Below are 12888 nucleotides of genomic sequence, written 5' to 3' on the forward strand. Positions count from 1 at the left end.
ATATGATTGTGTGTATGGATTGTATAACATGATGTTTATATGTATGAATACCATCGATTATGATGATTTTATATGGATATGTAATTTGTAAACACGGTTGAATTTGAATACGATTGGGTGTTGTCAGTTTTTTTTTAATTTTCTAACGGAATATCGACGGAATACCTATTCCATCGGTATTGTGTATCGACACTTACCTATGGAATTCCGGTTTCTGTCGGTAACTACCGACGGAACTTCGATTTCCATCGGTAATTACCGACAGAAATCGGAATTCCGTCGGTAATTGTCGATACGGATGATCGGTTTCGTCCATAATCCCAACCTGACCCCGATGGAAATATAACTTCCGTCGGTAAATCACCGACGGAAAAATAATTTCCGTTGGAGAAGCTTGTGGCAGCTGTATAGTGTTTTCGGCGAGGTTTACCAACGGAATTATAATTCCGTCGGCGATTTACCGACGGAAGTTATATTTCCGTCGGAAAATAAGACTCCGATGTATATTCTCGCAACTGATGGTTTCCCGTCGGAAATATGTCGAGATAAGGATTTATCAACGGAATTCTGACGGATATTCTCGTTGGTAAACCAGGAAATTTTTGTAGTGATCAATTAAGGATCTAGAGTTCAAAACTCAGCTGCAGTGTATTATTGAGAATTTTTCTCATTAATCAATCAAGGATTTAGAGTTCAAAACTCAGCTGCGGTGTATTATTAGAAATTTTTCTCATTAATCAATCAGGGATCTAGAATTTAAGCGACTCATTATTGAGAATATTTTCATTAATCAATTAGGAATTTAGACTTTCTTTAATCTCACATCTTAGAATTGACAACATTGTGTGTAAAGAAGCTTCTATAAATACCTTGGGCCAACGACATTAAAAAACATACTTTTCTCGATTTTTTTTTGGCTAAAATCAAGTATGATATATTAAATTAATTTTTATAAGGGCGAGTCCATTACGCTTGCAGTGTACTATTACATGGGTCTAGCGTACCCTTATTTAATTTATGGGTGATCTTTTAGCTAAGATTAAGTGTAGTATTTATTCTTATAAAATTTACGTGTATTCATGTATTATATTACACACGCATGTAACGTATGTGCACAATTGCTAGCATTGCCCTTGCATTGCACTATTACATGAGTTTGGTGCACCCTTATCCAATTTTAGGCGGTCTTTTGGCTAAGATTAAGTATAATATTTGTTCTTATAAAATTTACGTGTATTCATGTATTATATTACAAATGCAACACATGTGCACAATCGTTAGCGTCACCCTTGTATTGCGCTATTGCATGGATCTAGCACATTCTTATTCAATTTATAGACAGTCTTTTAGCTAAGATTAAGTGTAATATTTATTCTTACAAAATTTACATGTATTTATATATTATATTACACCCACAACGTGTGAGCAGGATCGCTAGTATATAATGAAAATGACAATAAACCACAATAAATATATATAAAGGAAACAGTAAATCATTTCTCTAAATGTACATACAGACGTATGGCAGAAATTATATAGTTAAATCTTCTAAATAACAATGGGATCAAAAAGACTAAAATGTATTAGTACATATGTTTGAGCAATAAAATTGACAGGTTTAAACTTTTTTTTTTTCCAAACAGTGCAAACAAAGAATATAACTTAAAGCTACTCAGAATCTGGATCAGCATCAACAATACCAGGTAGTGAATCAAGTGAAATTGAATCAGAATCATACATAGGAGCTAGTTCTCTTTGCTTATCACGGACATTTTCAGTTGACGCTGTCCCTATTTGGAGTTGTTTTCCCATGTCAGGAACATCCAAGCTTTTCCAAGTATCAACCATAATAGTATTTTTAGAAACTCTTCCTAGTATCTCTGGAGCTCCTGAACTACTGGGGTGTTCCCCATTTATAATGTTAGACACCATTAGATTATTGTTGTCAGTTTCCATTGGTACAACATGGACAGCTACATCACTTTCATCAGAAGCTTTATTTTCGTCACCTGTAACAATAGTTTGGACATTGACCTCTTCTACTTTGCTTGGCCCATCCATATCTATATCTTTGCTTGGGCCATTTGTGCCTGCTACATATTTCCTTGATGGTTCACCATTAGTGTTTGAAAACTGAACAGGTCTCTCTTCTTTATCAGAGCGCAGCCAGCCATTCAACAATTCATCCTCGTCATTGTTGTTATCATCCATATTATTTGTTGCACCTATATTACCTATTGAAAAAGTAGATGTCTCTGAATTTGGATAACCACCGTAAAATGTATTTCCGTGGTATCTCTGTTTGCAAGCTTTAAGAATTGAATCTTCAGTATTTATTAGAGGAAGTGCTCGAGGATGGATAAGATTTTCCAAGTCCAGTAGTGCAACACCACACATTGCAGCAAGTACTGCTCCACCTTCCAGTTTTCCTGTAAAAACATGTGCATGAGAAGATGTATATAATAAGTATTCGGTTAATTCAGTTAATAACCAAACTGAATTAATCAAAAATCGATTTAATTTTGACTAACTGAATCAAACTAAAGTTTTACTAAAACTGAATTAATCGAACCGAATTCAAAATAAATTATTTTGGTTAACACTGAATTAACTGAATTGCTTTAAAAGATAATAAAAAAAAATATTTAAAATTAATAATTGAAATTTGATATGTTTAAATAAAAAAAATTATACAAATATTATAAATTATATATAAAGCCTAATAAATAAAATTCAATTTTTTTAAATAATTTGGTTAATTCAATTAGCTGAAATTTTTAATCCAAAAATCAAAATCGAACCAACCGATATTTTTAAGAATAAACCATAAACCATAAATACCAAATTTATCAAATCAAATTTTTGAAATAAATCAATTCGGTCAATTTTTTCGATTTAAATGCATAATTACAACCCGTATAAGATATGTTAACTTCATTGGATTAGTATACACCCACAAACACTTTGCATTTATGAGTGCTAAGAAAAATGCCTCCGAGGTTTTACTTTTTCAAAATGTCTCAATTTTTTTTTAATATTGTCAAAATGCAATTTAATTTCATTTCAAAATGTCTCCTCATAAAGATGGTGTTAAAAATCAATTTAGCCATGGATTGCATGAGGACTCATTGCCTACCAACGCTGCCTCTAGCGTCCATTGTCAGGTTCGCTACCAGCAAAAACTTCACATATTTCCACCATCCACCCCTCCGAGGACAATTGCAACTATAATCCATGTTCTTAGAGGTTATTTGTTGCTACTTGATCCGGCGGTAAGAATGGAGGGCCCACCTTCTGAAGGGTCCCAGCCTAAGGACGGATGGAGGGCTGACCAAGCGGGTAATGGTCCGAGCGGAGCTAGAGATAACCCATCCATGGGCTTGGGTTTCCGACGCCAAGGCAGGAGGATCGAAGGGCCGAGCGGAAGTCCGCTCGGCTGGGACCGAAGGGCCGATCGGGTGGTCCGTCCGGCCAGGATAAGGGCGAGGGTACAAAGGTGGCCGAGCGGCCTATGCGCTCGGCTCGGGTTATGGGATATCAGCAGAAGCATGTCTGATGATTAGGCCGTACACAAGATCGCACAATGGAGGATCTCGCCGTCACATCATGGAGAGGTGGATACAGTAACGGTATGGCCTTAGTGATGTCCTTCTGACAGACCCATACCTGGGCATGATCGAAAGCAGGTGATCGCTTCGATTGGCGTGCTCAGGCTTCTTCAATAGGTCTATATAAGGCCCCCATTTCTTCACCGGAGGTACGAGAGTCTTGATCCTGAGGCCACCTTCTTGTTATTCCTCGCCTGACTTGAGCGTCGGAGGGCCGTCGCCGGGATACCCCTCCCGGCTCGGTTTTGCTGCAGGTTCGCCGGAGTACTCGAAGATTCAGTAGGGAGCGCCACGTGCCCAGTGTCCGTTGACTCCTGGTTCGGACAGGATCACTACTTATTACTGAACTAACAACATGGACTCGGTCTTTAAGAGGAGCTATGACGACAATGTTGTGGTGGAGGAATGGGTTGTTACTATGGTTCATCAGCGCAATTGTCCATGAAAGTGCAGTGGCAAGAGCACAGGAAGCTACTTCATGCAGCTGGCATGAGTGGTCATTAGACGAGACCAAAAATTAGAACTTCTTTTCATTGGCCCACGTTCGATGCACGATGACCCAAATTAATTTTTCCTTACCCTCTCCATTATTGTTAATCCCATATTAGTATCATCGTAATGTTGTCTTTATTCTTCTACTTGCATTATTAACTTCCACTTCCATATTCCTCCCATGTTTTGATGCTAAATGAAATTGAAAGCATAAGTAATTAGTTTACCTCTGTGAAAAATCTCAAGCGCTTCACATAAGTGAGGAGGACGAACATGTGACGTAGATTTCAAAGATATTAATAGAGCAGACAATGCCGTAAGCAGAAAATCAAGTCTGGAGGTGGTTGATTCAAGTTCCACAGTTGAAGAATTCCCCCCGTTAGCCCATCTCATATCAAAGGCATTTCTTGCTACAGTTATCAACAAAAAATCCGTTTCTGATCGCCAAGCTTTTGATTTCAAAGGACCACCCTACAAAATCCAGATTATGATATAAGTCAATGGAAAATTTCAATGACTTGGCTTGAATTGGTGCCGAAGGAAAAACATTATATAGATTAACATAAATATGAAACTACTATCTGACAAATAAGCACAAGGTAAAAAAATATCACAAAGTGAACTATGGTAGAATACAACTTGTTCTCTTTGGACAAAAAGTTGATATATTTCTTTTGGTCCAAAAGACATCCAAGGATTATGCAAAATGCATATCAAATGTAGGGCCGAGCAAAAAATCGGTTAAACATAATAAACCGACCAAACCGATCAAATTTAAAAATTCAGATCGGTTTTTTCATAATTTCAATTTCTTTTTTTCTAAAAAAAATCAATTAATTTAGTTCGGGTTCAGTTTTAAACTTATTTATTCGATTAAACCAAATATACCAAAAACTAAATTTTTAGACTGACTTGAATTTTAGACCCTAATTTTTAGATTGAAACCTAATTTTTGTTAAACCGATCCAAGTTTTTAGACCCTAATTAGAAAAATTCAGTTAATTCGGTTTTCGATTGAATTAATAGATATTTTATCGGTTCAGTTTGTTCAGATTTTATTAAAAACTTGGTCAGTTTGATTAGTTCAAAAAAAATTGATATGATTAGTTCGATTCAGTTTTAATCGAATACTCACTCCTAATCAAATGTAAAATTCATCAACCCTCTTTAAATAAACCATACTATTTGCAGTTGATCAACTGGAACCTTTTTTATTTGTTTGCACTATACTTCATGAATTATAGCATGATACATGATTCAATCAAAAATAAAGAGAACAAAAAATATTCGATGTAATTCTGAGAAACTACTTAGTAAATAATGACATGAAGAAATGATTTGTTAATGCACTTAGGAAATGGAAACTTGGATTAGTCGCATCAGGATTTCACTATATTATGTTAAATATGTCAATGCAAATTAAGGTAAGAGTAAAGGGCGTACTGCAATAAGAAGAGCTTCCAATGCCTTAAGTGCAGCTGTTTTTATAGAAAGGTCGTTTTGTGTCATAGCTTGATCAAATTCTATTGACAAGTGCTGATATGATATATATGTATTGCTTCCCGAGTGATCATTCAAATCAGCTGAAGCATTATTGATTAGCTCTTGAGCAAGATACAAAGTTATTCCTGATTAAGATCAAAACTTGCAAATTAGTAAAAAATTTAATCTGATCATAAGGAAATGAACAATCCACTACCATACAACATGCACTTAAACATTTTCACACGAGAATGTATATGCAAGTGTAAATTCACAGTAGTAGAAAAGTACCATCGTTGTAATATAAATTCACAATTAGTTTCATCAGCTAATACAGATTTACTCCAGCTTTAGTTTTATCATGTAAAACATACAAACAACACCAGTATGAATGGAAGCTACTTACCAGCTCCCATGGAGATCAGCAAAGACTCCACAGAATACAATTTTATCCTTTGAGATGGCAATATCTCTCTCTTGGAATACTCCATCAGAATTCGTGCAATAGTGGCAGCATGTGGTATGAGTTGACTGTAGTTAAATGTCAAAATTAGAGAGAGAAAATTCCAGAAAATATTATTATAATAAGGACAAGCTGTTAAACTTATTATATCCATAACACCACAAACTTAATGGAAAGATGAGCTAAACTCTACATTTAGAAGTTACCACAGAACAAATTAATGACATTTTCTACAAAAACTTCAAATGCAGTATACAAACTGAAGGAACATAAACTTGGTCAATTCCATAATGGAAATATAGCAAACAAACGACAGAGCAATAGAATTGGGTCTCACCTCTTAACTCCTTCTATAAGAGCAATCAAAAGATCCATGCCACCCAAGTGTAATGTTGGATCATGGCATACAAGATCTTTATCAATGATGGTTGTGAATCCAGTTAAAGAAACATGTGATGAGCCATCTACCATAAGCACTCTCTGAACCAGTGCAACTAAGGGGGAAATAGGAACAATAACCTATGATATAATAAGAACAATGGTAATAACATTATTATCTTATGAAATATCTTAATGACCCATTAAAAAAATCCATATACAAGGGGTTAAGCTATAATGTGCATGTATTGAACCTGAATAGGATAAGGATTGGTAAGCATCATGCAGCAACACTGCATAAGAGTGACAATTGTAGGGACTACCAATTTGAGAAATCTTTTTGTTGATTGCTCTGAAACTTTATTCAATGATGACAGTATGCCCAATGGGGAAGGGGGGTGCCTTCCTGGTGGAATCAACAATCTCACAATTGAAGAACTTCTCATTTCTGCCCAAATATATTTAATTATTTTTGTTATTATAAAATTTATTTAAAAAAGTAGAAAAAAGGTATTTGATTTGTGTACCTCCTTCTAGTCCTTGTAAGCTATAATTCAAAAGAATATCTATCTCCATGATAATCTGCTGCATCATGAGAGACCAACTATCTTCATCGATTTTTGCCATAGGGAGAAGTGCCAAACAATTCGCTATTTTCTGGGAAAGCAAATAACAAAAGTAAACAAAGAAACGACGAGTTTAATAGTATAAAAGATGAAAAGGAAATAATGTCAATAATGCAAAAAAATAATAATAATAATACCAATATGGTTAACACAACCACCACTTACCTTTGATAAATCTGCATTAGAACTTGATGGCACAATCTTTGCGACAAGAGCAGCCTGAACCTGAGATAGTATCACCTTAAATCATCATTTCATACATGTTCTTTTTGATGCATCAATTAAGTTGCATGCATATCTAATTTCCCTAAATTTACAAGATGCACATGAAATATTAGCATTCAAATTAATGTTGTGCTTCCACAAGCATAGCATGCTCATCTATCCAGTGGAGTATGAAAGTTCATCCATATTAAGCAGAAAACAAAGCAAGAAAAGAAACCCACATTGTCATAGAGCCCATGCAAGGAAGGAAATAACTTCAGAATGGTGCATAACAAAGTAAGAACCCCTTCCTGCAAGGAGGAAGATAACAAACTAATTAATCATCACATCACCAATTAGCTGGAGACAAGAAAACTATGATCTCCTGGGGATGAATCTGACCAATACAACATCTGATCCATTCTCATTCAACAACTTGATAATTGGTGGTATAACCTTCCCAGCAAAAGCTATTCCAACTTTCTTCAAGTTTGAAAAAAGAGTCAACCTAGTTTCACAACAGATGTTACTTTCAAGAAAAGAAAGAAATCACATTTAAGAGTTAATAGCGTAAATCTTGCATTAATATAATAAAGAAACCTGTTGAGAATTATGAAAACAAAGCATAGCAAGCTCACCGCATAAATGAACTAATTTAAACATCAACAGAGTGTAATATTGCTACTTTGAAACAAATTAAAACAAGCAATTATATTTATCAAGGAATGAAGATGCAAGTAATTATGCTAAGACAATTTCAAAAACCTCTCCTGTTACGATAGAGAATATCACCCATTGTTGTTGGCTTATGTACAACACAGCAATGGATACAACAATGTGCTCTGCCAAATCCAAACAGAAAATAAAAGCAGCAATTAACACAATCCACATTGACAAAGAAATGGATTCTGGTCTTTATGCATATCTGATGATTCATGGTAGATGAGGCAATGCGCCAAGGCATTCAAAGATAACCCATAAATAAAAGAAATCAATTGAATTAATTAAATTAACAAGATCAGATGGTAGTAAGAGCAAAAAGGTGGGCAATGTTTGACTAAAAAAAAAAGAAATCACGTCAATGAACCTGGTGAAAAGATCAGATAATGAAGTACAAACTGCCACTCTTACAAAACTGGAGTTGGGTGGTAGCTGGAAACAACAAACAATTTTGATCAGTGAAATAAAAATTATGATATCAGATAACATGTTCTCATTTACAATCTGAATGATAGCATGCCCTCTCTTCTATGAAACATTGCATATACAATAGAACTGTTGTATGTTAAAACAAGGGACTACAGACCCATTTCCAAGAAAGGAAATCAATAACTCTGATATCCAGTATTAAAGACAGAATTTCAAACATAATGCCCAGACCGGAAAGGAAACGCCTAGAGATTTATGTGCAAATTATCTTCAGTATACGAAGTAGCTGTGAGTAACATTAAATATTAAATTTGAATTATACAATTCAATCAAGTTTAGATAAACAATTAATGTATACATAGACTTAGTAGACTGAATAATTGAAAGTTTATGATTCAGTGACATAATGGTGACCTTGTCTACACCAAATTTATATATTCTGTGATTTTGACAAGTCAGCATTTTGAAGAGGCTATCAATTATAGTCGATAATTTCAACCTGGACTTCACTAAGAAGTACAGAAGCGAGAAATGATGATTTGCCCAATATGCAACTTCTGTTGTTAATGAAGCAATAGTGAATAAAATTTAACATGGAGATCCTCGTGGTTAAATCCATTAAAGCTCTTTCAATAGCATGAAGAGCTTAATGACAGTACTTTTAAGTTGCTATACAACCCATCACCATAGTGTTTATCTGTTAATTTATGATTTCTTAATACATATTATACTTCAAGGAATGCGACTAAGTTACCCCAGGGCATAGCTGAGTTGCTAACCACATAGTGGATTAGCATAAATGGGCAAGGGTCGATTCCCGACGGAAATATGACTGTGAGGTAGACTGTGTGGGGCGTCCGGGGTTAGCGTGTAACCTTTTGCATAAAAAGGAATGCGACTAAGTTTATTTGCATAGTCTCTTAAGTCATCTTGCATCAGTGGACTAACAATATTGGTCACGCCATACAATCTCATAACACGATGTGACTTGAAACACGAATTACATAGACAAACCCCCGAAAGTGGCACAATTACAAAAGAAATATACTAAGCAACCTGATTTCACATATTAATCAAAGAAATGAATTTTTGAAAACAACATTCATATCATATTATCTTATTTATAATAGAAGTATTTTTAAAAAAATATAAAAACGTGCAAATTTTATATACAGAATACAACATTGACAAAAAATGGCGTACTAAGTTACAATAAGACACAAATTGCTAGTTTGCACATTGCATATGAGGCTATAGGTTATATAAAATTTTATATGCATCCTTTATTTGCAGAAAGAGTCAAGTTACATATTTGAAACAGATGGATGAACTTATTAAAATCAAGTATCTTTAAGATTTACACTAGCAAGTAAAAAAAAAAGATCTCCAAAGATCAGTGAGAAATAATGTCAACAATGTAAATCACAATAGGTGTCACTAATCAATACCTGAATAATTGACAATAGCTTCTGGAACCAAACAGAATAAGAAGTAATGAAACGGGCAGAGCTGCACTTTCCACAAGTCACACCTAGCAAGCTTACGCCCACCCAACATTTGTCTGGCTACAACAACTCAAAAATATGAAGAAAATGAGTTGCTATTCAATGTCCTATTACATGAACGAGCAAATTTTTAATTATGAAAATCAATCTAAACAACAAAAGACCTGACCAAAGTTGCTATTAATACCCATCTACATAGCGTAATTAAAGTTAAGATAGGCCATGAATTTAGTAAAATCTTTCGAAAGGACGAAACTTTTAATCATATAATACTCTCGACTAGATATTAAACTGTGAGCACGAGTGCAATGCGATACCATTTTACTAGATGTCAACGAGATGACGCGTTCTAACCAGGCATCCATGGCGGCTCGCCACGCCTCCACCAGCTTCGTATTGGAGGGATTGGGGAGTTGCTCGGAGAGTAGGTCGACAGTCTTGATCTTGGAGATGATGAAGGAGAGGTCCGAGAGGACCGGAGTAGGGCCGCTCTCCTCGGGTAGGCAATCCCTCACCAGAAGTTGGAGCAAGTAAAGTTTCTGGGAGGTCTTCATGTTCTCTATCGCGTCGAGAAGAGAGAATAAGAAGCGGCAGAATAGAGGAGCGGCGGAAGGAAGGGCTCAGACCTTTACATAGATCACAGAGAAGTTCTACATACGAAGACCTATTAAACAAATACCTGGTACCAATTGTACGAACCCGGGAAGAACACCCAATAAAATTAATCTCAAAATCTATACGAGTACGACTGCACCCATCAAGAGCCATTAATTACATATTTAAATAACTGAATTGGTGTTAATGATATTTGATTGAGCTTATTTAATTCAAAAATTTTGTTTTTAATAAATATTCTGAATTTGTGTATTTTTTACATACTTTAATATTAACTAAAACTTTTAATATTGATTAAAATTATTTTAATTTAAAACTAATTTAATATTATATCTAAATTATTTATATTATAATAATTATGGTCAAAATTACTATAACGGTTCCGCGATGTAGTAATTTTAATTAATACTAATTCACATTATAAAATTTTTAATCGAAACTATTATAAAGACAATAAATTAATCCAGTAAAAAAGAGAAGCTAGAAATAAAACTTATTTTGAGATTGTGTTTTAATGTTTTCTCAATATAGGGTCTCTTTTTCCATCGTAACAAAAATAACAAACTCCTTTGTTTATTCATATTTATTTCTAAAAGATTAATATGGCCAACTAAAAATAATTAAATTATAGTATCTAAAAAAACAAATCCATTAAAAAATATTTAAAATTTAAGAAGAAAATACCGAGATAATATACTTATATGGTTATATGTATAACTAAAAATAAAAATTCTTTCGTTTCCGATTTCAATACGGTAATGAATTTTAACAATTGTTTATATGCAAATATTTTAATAATTATTTAGTTTAATATGATAATAAATTTATATCTAAATGATAATAAAAATTTATTTAGACAAATATAATTTTTCTAATTTTATTTGATTATTTTTTATCTGATATTTTTATGAATACGGACACAAACACTTTGCGTCTACTACTGCTGAGAAAATTTGAACAAAATTTCAAAATACCTCCAAATTTTTACTTTTTCAAAATAACTTAATTATTTTTAATAAGTATCAAAATACATATTTTTTAAATTTCATTTCCAAATACCTCCTCTTTCGCATTGTGTTAAAATACAATCATATTTTTAATAAGTATCAAAATACAATCATATTTTTTTAATTTCTTTTCCAAATGCCTCCTCTTTCGCATCGTGTTAAAATTCAATTTAGCCATGGTCTTACAGAAGGCTCATTGTCCAACACGATCACCTTTGGCATCCATTTTTGTTAGTTTCATAAGATATAGCTAGTTTCTATCTAGGATCTAGCTAGCAGCAGAGCCTCACGGAAGCTTTTGAAGAAATTAATAGGTAAAGTAAAAAAATAACATAAATTTTTTTTTGATAATCTTATTATTAAAGTAAATAAATTTATTTATACAAGTTGTTCAAAATAATAATGAAAAGATTAAATATAATATATAATCATAATAATTATAAATATAGTAATATAATAATTTTAGAAATATTATTTTTACTATTTGATTTATGTTAATTTTGATTGTGATGTCAAATATAATAAATTCTAATTTATTGAAATCAATCAGAGATTATTTTCCATTATTGTCATTATCCCGACAAACTCAACGGGAGTATCTGAACGTTGAATTTGAGTGCTAACTTAGTGAAACATTATCTAAATAATGACTTCGTAAATATATCAGCAATTTGATCTTCTGTAGAGATGTAAGAAACCGAAAGTTGTCGACTCGTCACACGCTCACGAACAAAATGAAAATCAATCTCTACATGCTTGGTACGAGCATGAAAAACAGGATTTGCCGCAAGATAAGTTGCTCCAATATTATCACATAAGATTTTAGGCGTAGCGGTTGAGAAAAAGTGTAATTCCGAAAGAAGAGATTGTAGCCAAATATTTTATGACGTTGTGTTAGCTATAACTTTATATTCAGCTTCAGTACTTGAGCGAAAGACTGTAGGTTGCTTCTTTGAAAGCCAGGAAATAAGATTTTGCCCAAGAAATATAACATATCTACTAGTAGAACGTCTATCTTCAGAAGATTCATCCCAATCTGCATCACTGTAGGCAATCAACTCTCGTGAGAACTAACGATATAAAAGAAGACCGTGTCTTTGAGATATCAAAGAATTTTCTTAACACCTTCCCAATGATGTGTTGGACCCCGTGGTTGTTTTGATGTGATCAACCAAGTTAAGTTATGTTCTGTTTGGTTTTGATCCCTGTGTCTAAATGTGCAGAAAGTTAGGAGCATAGGAAGTCGAGCGAAAGACGCAGTTAGCGAAAAGGATAGCACGGGAAGAGAGTCGACGGGTTCGGTGCATCCGAGAGATGAAAGAGCTGCGGAAAAGTATACTGGTGGACGAGAAGAACATA

General features: G+C 33.8%; 1 protein-coding gene across 1 annotated transcript; it reads right to left on the reverse strand.

The window, feature by feature from the left end:
- Positions 1-1553: 1553 nt before the first annotated feature.
- On the reverse strand, positions 1554-10542 carry LOC122014451. Its single transcript, XM_042570681.1, has 13 exons — positions 10225-10542; positions 9851-9967; positions 8341-8405; positions 7656-7761; positions 7496-7564; positions 7215-7274; positions 6951-7080; positions 6678-6871; positions 6383-6564; positions 5989-6113; positions 5544-5728; positions 4328-4571; positions 1554-2429 (listed from the first exon to the last, which is right to left on the reverse strand). The coding sequence occupies exons 1-13, from the start codon at positions 10459-10461 to the stop codon at positions 1669-1671; spliced, it is 2475 nt and encodes an 824-aa protein (XP_042426615.1). The 5' UTR covers positions 10462-10542; the 3' UTR covers positions 1554-1668.
- Positions 10543-12888: the final 2346 nt, after the last annotated feature.

This window comes from Zingiber officinale, chromosome 8B, assembly GCF_018446385.1.
Source record: "Zingiber officinale cultivar Zhangliang chromosome 8B, Zo_v1.1, whole genome shotgun sequence".
Lineage (NCBI taxonomy): Eukaryota > Viridiplantae > Streptophyta > Magnoliopsida > Zingiberales > Zingiberaceae > Zingiber > Zingiber officinale.